At 32.3% G+C, this 23,045-nt stretch overlaps 2 protein-coding genes across 5 annotated transcripts in view; one reads left to right on the forward strand and one right to left on the reverse strand.

Annotated features, from left to right (window-relative positions):
* Nucleotides 1-23,045, forward strand: part of LOC130444516 (RNA-binding protein Musashi homolog Rbp6) — a 1,022,388-nt gene that overhangs the window by 632,897 nt on the left and 366,446 nt on the right. The gene's annotated exons all lie outside the window — the stretch shown is intronic.
* On the reverse strand, nt 1,724-21,712 carry LOC130444454 (fatty acid synthase-like). 2 transcript variants are annotated; one of them, XM_056779581.1, is made up of 19 exons: nt 21,416-21,712; nt 20,293-20,443; nt 19,190-19,378; nt 18,265-18,822; nt 17,954-18,189; nt 16,906-17,180; nt 16,200-16,546; nt 15,458-16,106; nt 15,148-15,400; nt 13,747-14,007; nt 13,329-13,614; nt 10,476-11,448; nt 8,015-8,285; nt 6,786-6,984; nt 6,396-6,677; nt 4,718-5,140; nt 4,094-4,422; nt 2,362-2,545; nt 1,724-1,986 (listed from the first exon to the last, which is right to left on the reverse strand). In XM_056779581.1, the coding sequence occupies exons 1-19, from the start codon at nt 21,416-21,418 to the stop codon at nt 1,820-1,822; spliced, it is 6,036 nt and encodes a 2,011-aa protein (XP_056635559.1). In that variant the 5' UTR covers nt 21,419-21,712; the 3' UTR covers nt 1,724-1,819. The 2 variants fall into 2 exon arrangements, with proteins under 2 accessions (XP_056635559.1, XP_056635566.1); XM_056779588.1 differs by having other exon boundaries at nt 1,730-1,986; nt 21,332-21,712.

The raw sequence follows: 23,045 nt of genomic DNA on the forward strand, positions 1-23,045 counted from the left end.
CATAACAGGGTTTTTAAACCATCATTCTTTCTATTTAGAATTAATACAATAAGAATTAGTGTCGAATTTTTTTCTAGGCCCCTGGACATTCTAATAATCCGAATAGAGACATATAGTTTCAATAATATGTTGTGCTACACATTCCGCCGTAATAAATTATTTTTTTTTCAGTAGTGGGGTAAATTGATACACACTGTCTATTACTTACTTAATTTATTTAAACACTGACACTAAACAATATTATATAATAATTAACTATTTATATAAACTAACTCTCGCTGCTAAACAAACTGGAATATATATTTCTAGAATTCTAGAAAATGAACAAACAAACAAATATATAAAAAAAGGCCTTCTCAGAATATCGTATATAAAAAATTTTTAAAAATCGCCACTATAATAAAAACAAACATCAAACGAACTCAGCTTTCGCCACCGACAGCCCCAAATAAGAATCCTTTAGTTTGATTTAAATCAAAGAACTTGAAGTTACCGAGACAAAACTGGCAAATATTAAATCAAAAGCTTGAATATATTTGCTAGCTTGTTTTTCTATAACTGTGTTTAATAGTTTTTATTATATTTAAATTGGTAAGGAATCAAAATTTTGTCTGAACTATTTACTTCACAGCTTATATCTGCACAAATCATCAAGTATTCAAAAGGGTTAAGAGGTAAGCAGATTTGCGAAGATATGCTTAATACCATTGGTGATTAATGTCATTCGTATGCGACCGTGAAAATTGGACTGCAAGCTTCAAAAGAGGTCATGTAGTTCATGACATGATGTTATCAGACCGTCGAATTGGGCTAAAACGGATATGTGAAGCACTGAATATTTCATACGAACGCATTCATCATATAGTTCACGTCAATTTGATCATGAGAAAAATTGCTGCAAAATGGATCCCCAAATGTTTGAGTGTTAACCAAAAGCGTGCAAGGGTAGAAGTATCGCGTTCGATCTGTGCTCGATTTGAAAACGAGGTAGACTTCTTAAACCGAATTGTTACTATGAATGAGACTTGGGTACATTTCTACAATCCAGAAACAAAGCATCAATCGGTAGAATGGCGACACTTTGGTTCTCCAAGACATAAGAAATTTCGTGTCCAAAAATCTACTGGAAAAGTTTTTGCTTCAGTTTTTTGGCATGGTCATGGAGTAATCATGATTGATTTTTTGGATAAGGGCAGAACAACAACTGGAGATTACTATTCGACATTACTGACCTTTTTCTCTACGGGAAAAAATTGAAGAGAAAAGACGCGGAAAGTTATCCAAAGGTGGTTTGTTTTTGCAGGACAATGCCCTTGCACACAAATCTCATGTTTCCATGCAAAAAATTCGTGATTTAGGGTTTGAATTACTAGAACACCCCTATTCACCAGATTTGGCTCCGTTCGACTATAATCCCTTTCCTCAACTGAAAAAAAGTTTAAAAGGTCGTGAATTTACTCCCGACGAGGAGGTAATAGAAGCTGTGGTGGTCTGGTTTGCAGAGCAAAAAGAAATATTTTTTTTGAAAGGTCTAGAAACGTTGCAGGTTCGCTGTAATAAATGTATCCAATTAAGAGTAGAATATGTTGAGTAATGAAATATTTTGACCTTGAAATTTTGTTTGGTTCTATAGTAGGCTAAGAATTTCTTAATATACCCTAGTACTAACGCTGAAATAACCTATTCGGAGAAATAAATTAATGTTTATAAAAAATAACAGATATCCACATAGTATCCACTATATATTTCAATATATAACATACAATGCACTACATCAAATAACATTATCCAATCTAGTATATTCCTGGGAGTAGATAGCTTATGCTCGACTCATGAGATTATTCAAATCAGCAAAAGTTAGTTTTGCTATGTCTTCTGTGAGCATATCTACTTTGAAATTCTGGAAAATAATTTGTTTAACTTCTGCCGACATCAAGGAATCAATCCCGAACTGAGCTAAAGTTTTGTTTTGGTCGATGTCTTTTACTGAAATGAAATGACAGAAATTATTTTTTCAAGTAGAAAATTGTAACCCTATATCAGAATGTTGGATATATACAACAGTTTTATATTATTTATATTCATTGCATGATCATAGAGAGAACTAGTCAATACTGAGCAACATTAACAAATCTTCTATTTTGTTCTACACACTTTCTGTCATAATCATCATAGCTATCTAAGCATGCTGAGAGGTCTGTTAATGTACGCTTTGAGGAACACCTAACTCCAAACTATTTAATCTAAATCTAAATCTAACTTAATCTAAAATAAGTATGGGAAGCGAATTCTAACCATAGATAATTTATCAGCCAAAGAAAATAATGAAAATATTGACAGTATTGATTCTAGAACATTTACCTGCACTTTTTATACCCAAAACGTGAGCGACGGTCTCTACTGGACTGCTTCCTTTTTTCTTATCTGCTTGAGCCGTCGTTGAAAATATTGTAGGAACACCAACAACTACATCCTTGTTAAGCATGAACGTCTCAAGCGTTTCCCAACAAGATTCAATTCTCTGATTTTCCAAGTTGTAAATAGTCTATTAAAATAAATATCAAGTTATTGAAATATGGTTTTCAGGTATCTGGTACTATAAACTTTGAACACTTCTTATCTTATTCACACCTTCTCAAGATCATTTCCGCATATCCCAATCCAAACTTATTAGAAGTATACTCCCATTTTCTATGTCCTTATTTTACGCTTATTAGACATCAAATAGTGACAAAGTCTCAATAGATGAATAGTCTAGATGTATAAAAAATATTTTTCAAGGCTTCGGATAAGTCATATTCTTTTTTATCTAGTTGAAGTTTCCATTTACATCAGTCAAATTATCGAGAAGGTATTGTGGCACGTGATGATGGATAGTCTATGTGAGACACTATATTTTTCATTATTTCTGTGAAAATAACGACATGTATTCATGCTTTACTGGACAAATAAATCATTGTATGTTCAATGAAACCATACGAATAGTAGATTTGGTTGGTGTTATCCCCAATTCGAATTACAGCTTCCGTACGAGAGGGTAATAGACCGTTTCAAAGACATACAATAAATTGGTGTGGAGTACACCTCTCTCCTTATAATAGTGAGCTATTGGATATTTTGATATCTACAATAGTTTCACAACATTAGCCAGGAAAATACTTCATCTTTTTCGAGAAACGGAGGATCTGGTTTTCGAATTCTTAAATTTCAAAACTTTATCAAAGATGGGAATAAAAATTATATTTTGATATTTTGGCTACACTTCGAATATCAATGAGTTTTTATAAAATTATTTACAATGATTAACTTTGTATAATCAACGAGGATAGTCCAAGTAGTACCTGCATGACCTGGAGATGGCGGTAGTTGCTTGAAAAATACCACCGTATTAGAAAGTGCATAATCTATACCGCATATGTTTTAAGTTATAAGATGCCATGTTGTTTTTCAGTTAATTTGTAAACATGGAAAAAATTAGTCATCGTTATGTGATAAAAAACTTTTATTTGAAAGGCTTTAGCCAAACGAATATAGAAGGTGAACTGGATTCTACTCTGGACGAGACTACTTCTTCCATTAAACGAGACTGTATGACCTGCAAAGACCAGCATCGAAGTGGTAGAACAAATGAAATGACGACTCCAGAAATGTTAAAAGAACCTCCCCAAGCGGTACTGGATAATTGTTGACTAAACTTGCGTGAGCTAGCAGACATAGTAGGCATTCGAAAAAGTACAGTACATCGCATGTTCACTGAACATTTGGACATGAGAGAGCTGTAAGCAAGACGGGTGCCGCGTTTGCTCACAATGGAACAAAAACAGCATCTAGAAGATGTTTCCATCGAGTGTTTGGCAATGTTTCATAGTAATACCGTTTCATAACCATGGAGGGAGCATGAATCCATCACTTCATACCCGAAACAAAAGAACAATTATAACAATGCACTTAAAAAGGAGAATCGTTTGTTCGGTCAGATACTTATGGGACCGTTCTCGTCTTTTGTAACCCAATTCTCAACATGTAAGGAAAGACTACGAATATATTACATAGGGATTAACGTTGAACGGCAACCTCTGAATTGCCAACTTACCATGCTGTGGAATTTATCAGCGATTATTCCAACATCTGCAATCGGTCCCCATTGCATTGCCAAACTCGGTAAATTGTCCCTCCTGCGTTTCTCGCAAATTTTTTCCAAAGATGAATTAGCAAAAGCATAGTTTGCTTGACCTAGAAGTCCTCTCGTTGATACTTGCGAGGAGAACACTACGTAAAAGTCTAATTCAGGGCACATTTTTCTAGTAACTTCATCCAAATTTTCACAGGAAACAATTTTTGGTTTAAATACTTCTTCAAAGTTTTGTTGTGTTTGTTCTGTGATTGGTGCATCTCGGAGAGTAGCAGCCGAATGAAAAACACCTACAAAAATGTTTTTCAAAATTATCAGGTTACGAAATTCATAGTTGCTCCTACAAATTGAGAGTGGAATATTACTACTTACAAATGATGAAAATGTAATACATAACTGAAACATCCAAAATCTAAATACTCCAGAGAGATAAAAATGGTATATACCATGTGACCAGAAAAACTCCAACAGTAAATAGATAAAGATCGATAATTTAGAAGTGTACTTAGAAATAGGCATAATTCTTGGTATCAAAAAAATACATTTAATATTTCAAATGGAATGCATTGATAAAATAAGACTAACCTCCAACTGGTCCATACTTTTTAGCATTGTCTATCAATTTTTCAGTTCCAACCATCGTTGTAGAATCATTTAAATCAACGATTACTTTATATCCCAATTGAGTCCAATTATTCAAACAATATGCTTGATACCCATTCCATACTCCTCGCCTTCCATTCAAAATTATTTTCTGTGCACCTCTACTGAATAACCAGTGAGCTAATTCAAGTCCCATTCCACCTAATCCTCCAATAATTATATAAACTTTGTCGCGATTAAGGAATAATCTACGTTGGATTGGAATTTTTAGAGGTTGGAAGACATCTTTTTTAATTTGGATTAATACTTTTCCAATGGTTGTCGAAAACGTATTGAAGGCTGTTTGGAGGTCATCTGATTCGTAAACTGTGTGCGGGATTGGTTGCACAACGCCAGACACTATACCTAATAATATTCGAAAACATCAGTTTTAGGAATATTTATTTTTAAAATCAAATTTGTAGTCTACTCAAAGTTGAATATTTCTGAATATTACTTAGTACCCACCTTTATGGTCGTTTTACTCTCATTTTGAAGCTAAAACTCTTACACAGAAGTCAAAACTGCATTACGATATATCTAATTCAACTTTGAGCATTGCAAAATGAGAATTATTCATTATTGGATTAATCGTAGATTTGGTAGCGTAATCAGGAATAAGTGATTTGAATTATGAATTGAGCAGACATCTCGGTATTTAGAAAATAGATTAAAAGGTTATCAATATGATAAAACAGCAATAACGAAAAAATATATATATTCAATTATAAAGATCCAAAAATTTTTCAAACCTAATATTAGAAAAGGAAAAGAACAGAAAAACTAACTAAACAATTAAAGTGAAGCTTAGTTTTATTTTATAACTTTTAATGCCACTTCGAATAATTTAATTGATATTTTTGAGATGTGAAAACTAAAGAAAAATCAATTTATCCTGTTTAAACAGATTTTCATGAAGATGTTGGTTGGTCAAAACGTCAAGATTTTATCTGTTTTAGAACGAAATTTACTTGAACAAGTCCTACAATCAAGAAAAATTATCACGAAATATATATAAAAGGGTCCAAGAAGGAAAAAATTGGAGAAAATTGTGAATAATTAATTGCCTACAAGACGTTAATTTTCTTCAATAATTGAAACTATAAGCCCAGTAGTGCATCTGTGATACCTGTATCCAGAATCCGTGTTTCGAATTCAAAAAACTCAAAAATAAACCCTTTTAACTATTCCTAATGCAGTCGAAGAAGCTAAAAATGTCTTTAGTATGTTTGGTGTATGTATAGGTTCGATGTAAGATGTATAGTTTCGATTTTTCCCGTGAGAGACGGTGCCCAAAGAAATCGAATATTTTGCTCCTTGCATAGGTTTTGTCACTGGTAATGATATAAGGTTGGATAAAAATGTCACAATACTTACAACTATCGCAAAAACTTTCAAAACATTTCGAGTTCATATATCAACAGTTTATCAACAAAGAATGGGTTTTTCTAAATAGATCGTTGTCTTAGAAAATTATTATACAATTTACATTTATGTGAAATTACAAATTGAAAACTAGTTATGGTTTCAATACTAGTTTGTTCAATATATCAATTGGGTTTTTTATCACGAACAACAACCGTTGAAAGTAGAAGACTAAATTAACAATAAAATGATATACCTTCATTAAGTAGCTTGTTAATTTTCATTTTCATTGTCATATTCTCGTGTAGTTCATACATAACCAGTCCAATGAAACTTGTATTATTAATGAATATATTGGAATAATCACTCTCGTTATTTAGATTCAGTTTATTGGTTTCTACGAATCTACCTTCTTTTGCTAAACAATTCAGAGTTGTTTGGAAGAGTTCCCCGGTTAAAGTGTTCAAAATTATGTCCACTCCTCGACCCCTTGTTTCTGATTTGATCATGTTGTAAAAAGTTGCATCATTCGAACTGCCTGTGAAATTAAGTTTGTTACTCATCACATTTCTACAAAATATCACTGCTTTATCTATTATTCAAATATATTATAAACCAATTATAATTTGTATTTGAGAGAAATTACCAATGTGAGAGTGGTTCAGTTGAGGGAAAAGCTTAAGTAAAAATTGTTTCTTCTCTTCCGTGCTGACGGTAGTGAAAACAGTCGCATTTAAACCTAACGCCAAACGAATAGCTGCAATACCCATTGGTCTGGAACCAGAGTGAATAAGAATGGATTCATTTCTTTCCATACCAGCTTTCACAATAAGTCCATAGTAACTCTGAAACATGCAAAATTTCATGTTTCATATATCGTATTCCCATATTCTTATACATTTACACACATATATATATATATATATATATATATATATATATATATATATATATATATAATCTAATATTTGGGCCCACTATAATAATTTTTGTGATTTGTAACGTGAAACATAAAAAAAACACCAGAAGTTTATCCTAATGATTTAAAATCACATTAATCAGTAATACAAGACAACTACGAAACCGTTTTTTTACACAGAAAATGTATATAAACATTGTTTTTTAAAGATTCACTTTAAATTTCAAACTTCTTCAAACTCTACCTAACCTAACATAACCTAACCTAACCTATCCTTATCTAACTAACCTAACTTAACCTAACCTAACCTAACCTGACCTAAACTAACCTAATAAAACTTACTAAATTTTCATTTTATCTATTGATTTTTCAAATATACTGCATTTGCATACTTTTTCCACAAAAACTACTCTTCTGTGTATTCGTCAAACATCATGACTTTTCAACTGATAGATCTTGATGAGATCTATCGAACAAATTTATCCATGGTTGGATATCTGTTTGCATTCCTGATATTATGGCCCCTTCCGGTATCTCCAAAAGTAAATGTGTCCACATGAAATAGATTTGATAAATGGATTTCTTGTAATATCAATAGTCTATGTACAGAGTTTCATAATGATCGTTGTGGGGTGGCTTATCATACTTGTGCCAAAAAAGAATATGATTGTAAATTTTTCTGTAGTGCGTTTAACTGCGTATGATTGTGAAGTTGACGTTTCGAAATTTGTAAATATGTTCATGCATCTCACAGTGAGACTGAATTTTTGAAACTTATCAGTCAGTTACACAAACAACTAAGAGTTAGTTTTCCAATCACATTTTTAATCATATGTTTGAGTTATGGAAAACAAGTTTTTAGTAAGGTGAGTAAGTAAGTTTTTGTTAGAGATTTCAGTAAAAACAGAATTATGAAAGTTAACGCTTTGACTATAGTTCAGATTTGTGACAATTACCGTGATGTAAGCAACTGGTACAGTTGCAGCTTCCGCCAAACTCCATGCTTTTGGAACTTCCCATGTGAAATAAGGTTCGCTACGAATTCGTAATCTAACAGGTTCTTCGATAATACCCATAACTTTCTTGCCGAATTCTGTCACTCCTGAATATTCACACCCTAGAAGAATTTCGTTCGTTTCACCAATATTCATCTTTCCCATTGCCTTCATAACATCATTGAAGTTCAATGCTAAATAGTTAGTGTTTACTATTTCATCAGCTTTCAATCTGTAAATGATTACGAAATTTAAGTACTATTACAAATGAACCTTCCGTTAAAGAAAATATTTAATAATAATAAATGTAAAATTCCACTAAAATGCGCAAGAAAATGTGATGAAAGTTATAATGATGTATCCTAAATGTTAGACGAAGCTGATTTGTAAGGCTGATGTGAGAATTTCATAATGACCTAATGTTTTGTTCAGTGATACTATCGAAACAACGACAAACCTCCAGCACTCCCTCAAAAATTTAAAATGAGAAAAGGGATAGTGTGGCACCTTGTTGGAAAAGGATATTAGTCATTTGTCCAGGAATACAAAGATTTTTTAAATTTGGTGCAATAATAATTGAGACAGTCAATTTTTAGGGTGTGAAATTTTGATAATGTCTCAGGTATTTTCGTATCTGTTCTCCTAAACATCAGGAAAAAGATACTAAAATATTAGTCAAAAAGCCAAATAAACAATTGATCTGAAATTAGTATGCTGCTGTAATTTAGGTATTTAAAGTTATTAAAATACTCAAAGAATACACATTATAATTATGATTGATTGTGTTAATAAAATAAGAACTGAGAAGGAGGTTTGTGAAATTTTTGATAATAAATACCCTGGTCAACACGTTTCGCAGTCTACAGTTAACAAAATTGAAAAAAAGTTTCGTGAAGCTCGACAGGTAGAAAATAGTGAAAAACCAGGTAGAAATATCCAATTCACAGATAAAAAACAATTAGATGTATCTCCAGAAATTGGGGAATAATCCGCATAAGACAACTCGAGAATTTGCCGTCTATAATGATATAAGTGTTTTGCATAAATAAAAGTACCACCCTTACAAAGTTCAGTTGATTCACGAGTCAAATGATCCTGATAGAAGGCATGAATTCTGAAGCAACGTTTTATTTAAACGGAATGGTTAATAAACAGAACTGTAGATTTTGGAGCAGAGGAAATGTCATACTCAATATTTTGAAAAAATGAACGTTTGGGCTGGTATTATTAACAATAAAATTATTGGTCCTCATTTTTTTTTGAGGTTAATTGAGAGGTTAATCTAGATTTATTGATTAACTTCTTAGTACCAGCTCCACCGCATTTTGCACGTACAGTTAGAAATTATTTAAACGAGTTTTTTCCAATAGGTTGGTTAGAAGACGTGGAACGTTCGAATGGCCGGGTATATACCCCGATTTCACTCCTCTCGATTACTTCTTATGAGGTTATTTGAAATCTAAAGTATATTTTAATAGACCAGATAATATTGCTGATTTAAAAGTTATAATAACGGAAGAAATTAACAAAATAACCACTCAGGACCTACAAAATGTTGTAAGGAAATTCCAAATCCAAGAGAAATCAAAAATTCCAAAAATTATTTTTGTTTTAAAAATTAATGATTGTATCAAATTTAAACATCTATATATTGCTGAACGGAGGACTAAAATCCCTTGCCACACGACACTCTTTCTTACTTAAAATTTTTGAGGGGGTACTTATAATTCAGATGACTATAAAAATCTCTAGGCACGTGTACCAACGATGAATTTGACTCAACAACGAGTTTTTTCAACTACTGTTTGAAGACCTAACACCAAACGCTGGAAATGTATTCGCAGTCCCCAGAAAAACAGTGAAAATCGAATCATAGGATTGATAAGGTTTTGTTATTGATATTTTGGATCTAGTGTTAACTGCAAAAAATAATCCGTTCTTGTTAAGAATGGATCCTGCTCCAAATATTCTGCTACTATGATAATCACTTTTTTTTCCATTTATTCAACTCACTAGTTCAAGTTTTAATGATGTCCCCTTCTAACAACTTCAGAAAGCTAGAACAGAATCTAGTAAGATTTCAGAAACACCAACTGTAATACCAAAGATAAACTGAAATGTTGAATAAGTACTGTATGAGCTGGCATTAATTTTGGAATGATGAATTATGAACGACTCCATATGTTGTTAGTAATGGTATTAATCCTGGATAAACTGAACGGAAGTTGAACCTAACAGTTTATAGTTGGATTCTAAAACCAAACACAGAATATTAATTCTTGCAGAGATATCACTTCCGTGGTACACCAAGTACTAAATAATAGTATCTATTGAAAAGAAAAATACTTTGTTGTGATAATACAACCGAATAAATTTAGAAATAGTATCAGTATACGAAAGTACTATTATGAAAAAAACTTACGTTCGTTCTATAGATGGTGCTTCGGTCCAATTAAGTGAACTAATATCACCAGGTATATGGATAGAAATCAGAGCATTGTCTACTAAGGTTGATACAGGTCTTTTATCTTCGAAAGGAAAAGTGACGAACGTACCCCAGACATTATCACGCAAAACGTTCAAACATAGGTTTTTAGATAGCTGATTTTGGTAATACTTCTCCGTGAGTGAAAATTTCGGCTTGTCTTGGTCTATCATGAATGCTTTGAACGGCGTTCTTGTCTCAACTTGCAAATTTATAACTAGTCCAAGAATTCCGCTGGTTACTTCATTCTGACTGTATACTACTACTGTTTCTTTAGGTTCATTTCTGCAAATTTCTCGTAATTTATCTACCCATTTTAACTCGTGATTTTTCACTTCAATTGCATCCGCATATTTCATGTTAGAGCTCTTTAAACGGAGCAATGTCAAACTAGGAGTTTGGAAAACTATTTCGAAATCGTTAAGATTTTCGCTTATCAAATTACCGATGCATACTATAAAAATTTCCTTATTTAATACTGATTTGATTTCTTCTCGATATGTCTTAAGTAATATGTCATTAACAACCAATATATCAAATTCATTATTGAAAGGCGGTTTTAATTTTGAAAATTTTGTAACGACTAATATTTTACCACTATAAAAATTTTTGATTTGTTCAATTACAGTTTTATCCGTTGTTATATCATCAACTTCAATTTCCGCAATGCTTATCGTTTTCACTATTCCATTCATATTTTGCAATATTATGCTTAATGCTATATGCAATGATTGGCTATAATTATATTCCGTATTCAAAAGAGAGTTATATGGTACGAACTCGTAACTTTCCAAATATGGATTACTTTGGATTTTCTTACGGCGAGGTATAACGGTCACTTGAGGGCAATACAACTCAATGCCTTTAGTTCTTATTATGTTCTGACAAGCATTTCTAAATACTTCCATATCTGTAATAAAAGTACAAATTATATTTTGGTAATTTATAGATTTCTATCAGAAAAATCACGATATGTAAGATAAGGATTTGGAAGTGGAAGTTTTCCTAAGATTTCGGTAGGTACTTTAAACCCAGAACCCAGAGCTTCAGTTTTAGGACATTGAAATAAGGTATCCAGGACTTATATCGTGGGAAATAAAAAATTATAAAGAGAGAGAAGATAGTCTACATCAAATGCTCACTGCTTTATTAACTGCTCTAGTCATTTTTAACGGTGAATTGGGTACAAATCACTGTAGTGTAAAGGAAAAGGAAACTATGGTGCTGCAAACAGAAGAAAGAAAATAAGAACCTTTTTATTGGTAACAACATAATGTCATAATGAAAATTGATCATATATCACTTCTGCCATATATAAAACTCTCCACTATAGCGCTCTATTGAATCTATAGATTGTTTATGATCGATGAGTAACTTATAATTTCACCCACTTAGCATATATTGTGTAGTCTGAAAAGTTCGTAGGCTCACTTAAAATCCATATGATTTTCAGTCAGCACTAGTCCTTAAAAGGACTTAAAGACCTTAAAAGACAAGTTTGTGAATTTGACAGCTTTGATACTATTAGTTTGAGAGTTATAGCAATTTGAGTGGAGCAAGATTTGTTAGTTTTCAAAAATGGATAAAAATTAATGTCGTGTGTTAATAAAGCGTTGTTTTTTGGCTAATAAATACTTCGAAAGCCAAGACTTGGCTTGATAGACATTATTCGGATTTTGAAGAAGGAAAATCAACCGTTAAAAAGTGATTTGCTAAGTTTTAAAAAGGCGAAATGAGTACCGATGACGATACAGCCCAAAAGAGGCTGTCACAAAAAAATACGTTACAGAAGTCAAAAATAATCCTGGATAAAAGTATAGTGAAGCTGATGGAGATAGTTCAGACCCTAAAGATATCAAAGGAACGTGGTCTACATATCGTGAGAAAATATTTGGTTTTACGAAAGCTCTGTACAAATTTTTGCATCAATGAATGTAAAATTGCTCGACCATTTCACACTGGAGTCCACTCAACAGTTAATCGAGGAACTTCCATGCCTGGAAAAACTTAAAAGTCGGCTGGTAAGGTAATGGTATCATTATTAAGGAGGCTATCTTAAAAATTGTCAAACCGTGAACAGCGATTTCTACGTAAAGTTATTACAGCATTTGAATAAATAAAAAATAATACAAAATAGCGGAAAAACAGCCTCATTTACAGGAAAAGTACTGTTTCATTAAAATAACGCACCGTGGCACAAATAATGGGAACAATGGCGAAATTTCATTCGAATTTGCTTCGAATTGCTTACGCATCCACCGGATTCTCCTGATCTCAAACCTCTAGACTAGAGGATGCTCACTGGATAGCGCTAATGAAGAGGTTATCGCCGAAACTTAAGCCTATTTCGGGGCTAAAAGCCAATCGTACTATGAGAATGAAATCGAAAAATTGTATGACAGCTATGAATGATCGTTGTAACGTTCTCGAAAGCGACTATATCTAATAATGAAATAAAATTTTTTCTATGTTAGTCTACGAGCTATTTAGCCCATGAGTTATACTTGTCATAAAAAGGTGAGGAAAACGTACGCTACTATTAGGTCAATATATTCCGAAAGTCTGCGTTTCGTTGAATGGAAAATCATTTTATTTCTTCAAGCTTCGGTGGACATTGAAACATATCTTTTGATTGAGACGTGACGATATCCTATTAGTTGAAAGAAGGTTGAAATTTACAAAATCTTATCTCGGAACATCTTTTTTCTTACATGGCTCAGCGGGAAAATCGGAATCAGAAATTGAAGTTATCTTTACACTTTTTTAATTTTTAATTTTTAATATACTCACTTGTGTCTTTCGGATATTGTGTTTGAACTATAGGATTGATTATTATTTTCTTTATACTAGTGGGTACCACAAGATCTCTGTTTTTTCTTTCTATCAACATCAATTGCACCATGCAGTCCATAAAAGCAGTAAAGTTGTTATTCCATTGTAGTTTGGCATAAGAACCGTCGAAATTGCATTCATGTAAGCCCTTGAATAGTCCCTCATAACAATACCTCCTCAAAAATAGTTCTTTATAGATATCGTCGTGCTTCAACTTGTTTGGATAATCATCATTAGTATTTATCTATAACAATTTAATCCATCAATACAAAATGAAAAAAACACGTGAGAAAATTTTAGATCGAAAACTTTCAGTGAATTGACAATACATATTAAAAAATAGTAATTTTAAGATCATGTAGAAAACAAGATGAACCTTATCTTTCGATTTTGCAAATATATCCTGTGGTGTAAATTTATCATCTATATCCTCTGCTTCCCGGATTTTTCCTGTTGCTACCACGGAACCTTTCTCGGTCACCTCGAAATTTCCCGACTTCATTATATTCACTGCGAATTCAGCATTTGCGTTTTCTGATAAAACGACTGCTCTCACAAATCTTACATTTTCAAAAATAACAGGCATTTGTGTATGTTTCTTCAAATTCATTTCTGAAAATACGGACCACACAAGCTCCTAAAATATAAACTAAATTGGTATGGATATAATATATTGGTTTTATCTCATTCTGGTATATATATCTATATATAAGAAAGTACTTCGGGGACTATCAGAACATTATGGCTATGGATGGAATATTTGTTTCGTCAGTCGTAAGACAGCGTAACTTATTACCGGATCAGTACCGTCTGTGATATTGACGTGAATAATTTTTTTGTTTGTTTGTTTGTTTTTGTTCCGTTTTATATGATGCCAAGTTGAAAGGAATAATGTGCAGCGTACTACTGATACAGACTGATACTGTTAATGTTCATTACTGGTGATTAATCATAGTGCGATGGTATGCTGAATTTCGGTGGTTAGAGTTCCTTTAGGTCATATTTTAGAGTAGAGACAGCGTAACCATTTTCGTCAAAAAAGTTCCGTTTTTTAGTAGACTGGTTCTTCGACTACGCCAACTCACCTGTACACACTGCTCAGATCAACTTGGTTATGCTGCCCATAGCGCCAAACAAGTCTGACCTAACTCCGTGTGACTTATTCTCACGCATTAAAAGAGGCATAAAAGTGGCGGAACAAATGTAAATATTTGTTTCAATAGAAATTATCATATCGTGATTTTGTAAAAAAATTGAAATTGAATATTTTTGTTTCCTCCCCGGAAGCTTAGTGAAAGCTGTAAAACTGCAAGTTGAAGGGATAGTATAAAGGGACTAATACACACCAATGGAATGGATTCTGGAATCAACAACTGCATAAAAAACTTTAATAAGAATATTCATTGAAGAAGGAGGACGGTTTAAAGAGAATTCTTCTTCTCCGCAATGAACTACTTATATTTGTCACTATTATCTACAACTATAGTCTATTTTTATATGCCAGAGAGTGATAAAACTCACTAATCCAAAACCAAGGTAAATGTACCTGAGCTAATATGAGTTTTCTTACTTTTATTGATTTTCTCTAACCACAATCTGTTGGAAACCATAAAAGAGGCTTTATCCTGTGAAAATTACGAATGGTCCATCATTTTATCACTCTCTTATGCGTAAAAATAGACTATGTAAATGTAAATCACACTAACATTATATTCAAAATTTCAAATAATAATTATTTTGAACATTCAGTCAAATTTTACTTGAAGTTAAAAATTACCAAATAACCAGTGGCAGGCATTAAAATTCTACCATCAATATTGTGTCCATATAAATAAGCATATTTCGTGTCGGATAAACTAATCACTATATTTTTTCCGGCGTTTCGTTTGTTTTCAAATAGTGGTACGTAATACGAAGCACTATGATTCCATCTTATCAAAGGTGCTAACATTTTCGTTCCTCTTCTCACAGGAAATTGGATTTCATTGTAGAGATTTCTCAAATTTGGTTGCGCTCCTGCATTGAATATTCTAAAACAACCCAAATAAGAATACAATAAGATAAATCTTCCATTTTTATTATTTTACTTTCCAATAGATGAGAGTAAATACTCCTCTTGGTCGTTGCTAGTTTTGTTTACCATGCCTATCAGGGTACTGTCAGGTGATTTGGCACGACGTAATATAGCTTGCAACAGCGCGTGTGGTCCGATTTCAACAATAATAGCATTTTTATGGATTTGCTTGAAAATATCTTTGAAAAACACTTGATTTCTGAAGTTACTAGCGTAATACTCAGCACAGTTATATTTTGTCCAATGTTCGCCTTTTTTCTCAGGTGGTACTGAAGTTGAAATCCAACATTCTGATCTGGGCTTTGGATCCTTTATTATTGTTTTCACAAAATCTAAATAGTATTTATCAGCATTATTCAAATATGGAGTATGGAAAGCTATATTTCCACTATTAACTAATCTAGCGAATACACCCTTTTCCGTTAATTTCTGTACAAACATTCTTGTCGAATTCTTTGGTCCAGAAATTGTCGTGCTATCTTCACTATTAAAACAAGCCATATAAATATCGTCAGGGATTATCGATTCTAAATCTTCTTTTGATAGACCAACAGCGGCCATTTGTCCCTCAGGACAAGTAGCTTGTTTAATTGCATATCCTCTGCCATACGCCAATGAGATTGTTTGTTCTATACTAAGGTCTCCGTTCGCATATCCACACGCTAGAAAGGAAAAAACATATTTATAATAATTTTGATGTTCGGTATATTATTTAAAATGGAGATATAATTGCTGGAAGGTAGAATTTCTATTACCTATTTCGCCAACTGAATGTCCGGCAAAATAATCCGGCTTGATTCCCAGAGAAGATAATAAATTCGTTAATGCTATTTGAATTGCTATAACACCACAAGTACTTATGTGGGAGTCGTCCATTATTACTTTTGATTCTTCCATAATCAATTTCAATAAATCAATTCCATAAGGTTCTAGAGTTTCCGAACATCGTTCAATACTCTCTCTAAATACTTCAATATGCATGAATTGTTTTCCCATACCAATCCACTGACTACCCATACCGCTGTATATAAACCAAATTGGCCGTTTTCCTGATGAATACTTTTCTATTTCTTTGACATTGCTACTTCCAAGAACGGTATATCTGAAATAATTCGTTGGTCATTCAGACAATCCTTTTTTCTCTATTTCTATTTACATGAAATTGAATTTTTCCGAATTCATGCAATATATTTCGCGAAAGCAATACTCTCAATAGAGTTTGGGTATACTCTTATTATATTTATTTGAAAGTATCGTCCTGTATTTGTTGCTACATTTGAATGAAATACATTGAATAATTCATTTATTAATACAAAATATATCAAAATATAGTGAAACTTCTTAAACTGCTTCATTTTCATGATATAGTTTTGATTGAATATCAGCTTGAAAAAAACTAGATTCTGAAGAACGACACATTATTCAAAATATCCTCTTAAACATGTCCGTATTTGCACTTACCCCCTGTAATCATGCCCGTCAATGTTACGTTTATGAATTTCATCCAGTAAACTGAAACATTCTTCGTCGAGAGGACATTTCTGAAGTTCATCCAGAAAACAGCTAACCGCTTCTTCAGTTCTCCCAGACACATGAACTAATCTGTGTTGATATTTGAAAGGTGTTTTGATCTTCGGAGGTGCTGGTTTCAAAACTGTATGAGCATTAGCTCCAAATAAGCCGAACGAATTTATTCCTACTAAACCATTTTGATAATCCGTATTACTTGTCACAACCTAGGAGGAAAAAAACAGTTTTATTTGTCTTAGTGATTGCTTTGATTGAAAGTGATCGAAAAAGTAGTCCCAGTACATAATAAGGGATCCAATTAAAGAATTATCCGGAAATAACTACCTAATCCACTTTGTAAAGTTTGGAAAATCCTTAAATTAAAATCTATAATTGTTAAATATTTTAGGTTATGTTAGGTTAGGTTAGGTTAAGTTACCTAACCTAAATTAATAATTTTATAAATAATATAGATTTTTCAAAAACTGAGAAGAATATTTTTTTTATTGGACAATGATTTAACTTTATATAAATAATTACGTTTGTATTTGAAATATATTTAAATTGCTTGATCGGCTTCTCAAAGGACATCGGACATTGGTAACGGCCTATCTGAAGGCCTATGTGCTCAACGGCTCAACTATGAATTTAAATTGTTTAAAAAGATTTTACTTGTATGGTACTTTTAAATCCTGCCCAAAGTGCATTTTGTATATTTGTTTAGAATGTAAAATATTTTTTGCTAAAATACACTGCAAACATATATTTAATTTCTGTTTTTCATTTCATAATTTAAAAATCCCGAGCTGCATAATCTTCCGTCGCGAGTTGTCTAATCTTCAAGACAACCGCGATCACGAGTTGGTACATTGTAACAGAAGATAAAATTTTATGGCGAATATTAAAATCACGCGTTGGCTTCAGCTCTTTGATACAACTTACATCAAGTCTTCTTCTTACTCGGTAAATTGAAATAAAAAAAGTTATTTCGACAAATTACCTTTAGGGAGCCATCGTTAATACCGGGTATAGTCGTATCCAAAGGTTCACAATTTATATTTTTCGGAATAACCCCAGTTTCGAAGGCTATCACAACTTTACTCATGTTTGCCAAACCAGCACCAGCTTCGCAATGTCCCATGTTAGATTTTACAGATCCAATTAAAAGAGGCTGCTTCTTTTTCGCGAACATTATAGAAAGTGCTCGTGCTTCTTCGCGGTCCCCAGCCTGGGTACCTACAAAAGATTTTCTCCTCAAATTATTGGTGAAGTTTGTAATATACTTCAAATAGTAATCTAGAGAAAACGTACCTGTTCCATGCATCTCAACATAAGAAACATCGTCAATATTAATATTGGCTTTGAAATAAATTTCCTTCATTAACCTGCATTGCATTTCACCAGACGGGAAACTGGGTCCTTGGCTTTTATATCCATCCACATTAGTCTTGGACCCTAATACGGTCGCATAAACTCTTCTACTATTACATCTTTTTTGTAGAAGATAGGTACATACTATTTCTGATCTAACGAATCCATCTCTCTCCTTACCGAAAACTCTACTCTTTCCTTCCCAGCTGAGAACTTGTTGAACGGCGTACTCTCTAGTTTCAGCAGGTGATAAGGCAATATGAGCTCCTCCTACTATCGCGTGCTCTATTTCACCGGATTTTAATTTTTCGTAAGCAAGCGCGAAAGCATACATGGACGCAGAGCAACCTGTATCTACTGCTAAACTTGGTCCTTTGAAGTCAAAACAGTATGAAATTGTATTAGGGCAGTGGTACATGGAAATCATCAAATAGAATGGAAACTGGGGATCATCTGGTGTTGATCCCGGATGCATGATTGAAATTCCCACAAATACACCTGTAAAAATCATAACATTTATTCTCTTATACTGTTCTATTCCGATTAATTTGAAAATAGTTTTTTAGGGATTGTATGAATAAATATCTTTAACATCGCATTGGTTTATTAATATATACACGATATTTCAAAAACCATGGAGAAGAAAAAACTTTGCAGTGATTTCTCAGTATCATGTGTATTATAACAACCCAAGGTATTTTTCATTCGATAATAAAACAGTATTAGTTCGCTTCAACACAAATTGCAAATTAATTTCATATCCTCACCGTTTTCCAATTACAGATATGAAGATATTCAAAACACCTGTCTATGGAATATAAGGAAACAGTGATCATGCATTATAATATGTTAAGGATCCAAATACCTGTATTTGTTCCTCTTAATTCACTTGGATTATAACCAGCATCTATTATTGCTTCAAAAGTTGTCTCTAATATAATTCTGTGACGAGGATCCATATAATTGTACTGTTTAAAAGAGAGACCAAAAAATTCAGCGTCAAATTTATCTAAATTCCGAAGTTTTCCACTTGGTATTGGAATATTTGGTGTACCTATAATATAAAATCAGATTATAATCATTTGGAGAGTACGACGATATTTTCAGACTAAAATCTGGTATACATGGATGGTTCTAGCCCAACCTAGATGCGACGGTAGTTACTTGAGAAATACCCCTGTATTAGAAAGTACACAATCTATACGGCATATGTTGCAAGTTTGAAGACGCCACGTTGCGTTGTTTAGTATTTGTTTGGCAGCCAAAGTTTTCAGTTAATTTGTAAACATGGAAAAAATTGATCATTGTTATGTGATACATTACTTTTATTTGAAAGGCCTCAGCACAACCAATATAAAAGCTGAACTAGATTCTACTATAGGTGAGGCTGCTCCTTCGTTATGAACAGTAAAATATTGGGTAGAAGAGTTAAAATGACGGCGTACGACCTGAGAAGACCAGCATCACAGTGGTAGACCAAACGAGGTGATGACTCCAAAAATGTTGAAGAAAATCCACAAAGCGGTAGTAGATGATCTTCGACTGAAAGTGAGCGAGCTAGCAGACATAGTAGGCATTTCAAAAAGAGCGGTACAGTGCATATTAGCTGAAAATTTGGACATTAGAAAGCTGTGCGCAAGATGAATGCCGCGTTTGCTCATAATGGAACAAAAATGGATTCTTCTATATTTGTTCTATTAAAAATTATTAGAAAAATGACAAAAGTAATCGAATGTTTCTCATATAATAAATTTACCCAATAAAATGAGAAAATTCAACTCTATAGCTAAAAAAAAATACCAGTGAATATAGTTTGAAATTGTATCCTCAAGATACATTATTCTTCAACCAATTTTCTAGAAATCTTCCATATATATATACTACATACTTTAGTCATAAAATACCAAACAGTGATTTCCGAAATCAAAGAAAGGACTTTTTTATGTACGTAAAATCAGTTAAACGTACCAACGGGAAATCTTCTATCATCATCTGTTATCAAGTTAACCCCAGCTAATAAAGCTTCTTTAAATTCTTCAACATTATCACATTCCGGATATCGCCCAGCAAATCCAGTGATAACAATATCATTAGGACTCTCCATATTTGTTTGGTGGACCTGATAGCAAAAAATAGATCATTCAAGTTATAACCTATAAAAATTCGACGTCATTCATTATCTTATCAATTAAAAATTAATAAAAATTCCCTTAGTAACCAGAATCAATATTTCTATCAACGTCAATTTGAATATTGAATTTTGAAACCTATGACTTTAAAATTTACAAGAATTACTACAATTCAAATCTACCGAAAATATTAATTAATTATTGTAAGTAGAAATTTTACTATTTTTATACATTTATACATATTTCTTATATTGTATTTGACCATAATTACAGTCTTAGACAATGAATACATAAGTATTCAATAGCCCGGAAAATATGTGGAAGTTAGTCCACTTTGGTGTTTCATTGCCACGTTCCCAATTAGAAACTGCTCATAATGTAGCTAGCAAAGACTTCGATACTAATAATATATATATTATTATATAATTATAATTATAATCATATTTGTACGTACATTTATCTATCTTTTAATCTAATCACCAATCAGTCTGTTTCTCTATCTATCTATCTATGTATTTATTTGTCTATTTGTCTATTTATCTATCTATATACCTATGCTTCTGAATGTTCTCGATTTTAGGTCTATATTGGATATTTCTGAGAACATATAAGCTCTTGAAAATTCAAGATGATACTTTGTATCTGATTTTTGCGTTTCTCTAACACGCTAGTGAAAAATTAAGCATAATTTGCACCTGCAACGTGTAAGTGATAAATATAATAAATGTATATTTTTGTCACATTAAAAAGAGGACTGACATGAATTATTGTAGTATTAAGATGTTTAAAATTAAAAATATTTTTAAAAACGCACCTCCTAGAAACCATTCACCTTTCTTAAATTGTCTATCGTTTCAAAATTTGAATGAAATACTTACAGCAATTAATAATTCAATTAAATTTTGTTCACTTCAAAAATCAATGGCCTATATATTCAAAAACATTCCAAAAACATAGCTTACCATCAATTCTCATGACAAAACTGATTAGACCGAACTAAAATGGATTCTTTATATACAATTGTTCGATGTTACTGATTTAACAAAAAACTTCAAAAAAAGTCACTAATAATAATTTTTATTGCGACAATAATAAGAATGAAAAAAAACCAATTGCTCGAATATGGATTATATTCCATTTTAAAAATAGATCACTAGAAACCAGCACTGTACTTTGATAATAAAAATGTTTTCATTCAATTATTTCAAAGTTTTAGCAGATTACGATACGCTGAAAAATTTTCGCGAAAAGCTACTTAATTTGCACAAAAACAAGTATTACTTATTCAATCCTAAGCCTTACACCCTTGAGGGTGTAAGGCATCAAGTAGATTATTAATTTGTTTTATCGTTTTATAGCTACTGTAATGTGCTACTATGGGACAGGAGAAACAAAATAGAAAAAATGAAGAAATAGAGAATGTAGTCGAGTAAATTACAAAAAAAGCAATTTTATTTGATTTTATTGATAGTAGAGTGGACGCTCGGTACTATTTATATATCACAATAGGTAAATATACATATAACCACATATTTTGTGTATATATCATTATTTATTTATTGCCCTCTGCACGGAAAAAAATTCTTGATTTCAACATAGAACGATATCAAAATAACCATACATTTTTTGCAGAAATTAATTTTCTCTAATACATTAACTTATCGTAATGTATGCCGCAGTAGGTTACTTTTATTTCAATTATTTTTTTTTCTCTCCCATCGTGAAATTTTGTTACAAGTACCCAACAAAATTCCCTGAAAGTTTAAACACTTAATATTAATATTAGACCTCGACCCAGGGGTGTAAAGATTTTTCCTTAAAAAAATATAGAAATTTCGATTTTCTGTTTTTAAACTTCTATAGCTCAGTGGCATTTCATAGCATCGCTACAACGATGGAGGATTTTTTTTCAGAATCGAATCCTCTACTAAAAAATCTATAGCGGACAAGCCATAATTCGGCGAGGTAGTACAGGCCTCTTAACTTTATTTTCTCATGAAATTTGCGTTTTTCTTATTGATCTCGTGAATGATTAGAGCTCCGTCTCGACAGCACCACAAGTCGAGAAATGAGTGCCAATTTCAAAAATTAGGTACTCTGTAATTTTCACAGTAACGTAATACTCAAAGTTGCGGTGCGAGGAAAACGTGATGCTAGCAACGCAATGAAAATAATTACGATACATTGATTGTTGAGGTGCTTATTAGGTGCTGAAGAGTCAATATCGTGAAAGTGCCCAAATAATTTATAAACGAGTTAATTTCCATGAAATAAAATCAATCTACAAATCTAAAATCAATACTCAATCAGGTATCAACTAATCAGGAACATTAGGTGCTAATTAGGTGCTAGGGAGAAAAATTCAGGGTACCTGATACACTATAAAAAAGACAAAATATAAAATGAATTTTCAAAATACTGAATATTTAAGTGCTTTAACGGAAAAAAGAAAACATTGCAATACCTACTTATAACTTCATGGGTGATAAAAGCCATATAGTTACTATGAGCTATGCAATTCGTCCAGGAGATGATTTATTATCTTTGAAACTATTAGAGCATGAGATGCTAATTGAGAATCACTAAATAATC

The sequence above is a fragment of the Diorhabda sublineata genome, chromosome 1, assembly GCF_026230105.1.
Source record: "Diorhabda sublineata isolate icDioSubl1.1 chromosome 1, icDioSubl1.1, whole genome shotgun sequence".
Taxonomy (NCBI): Eukaryota; Metazoa; Arthropoda; class Insecta; order Coleoptera; family Chrysomelidae; genus Diorhabda; species Diorhabda sublineata.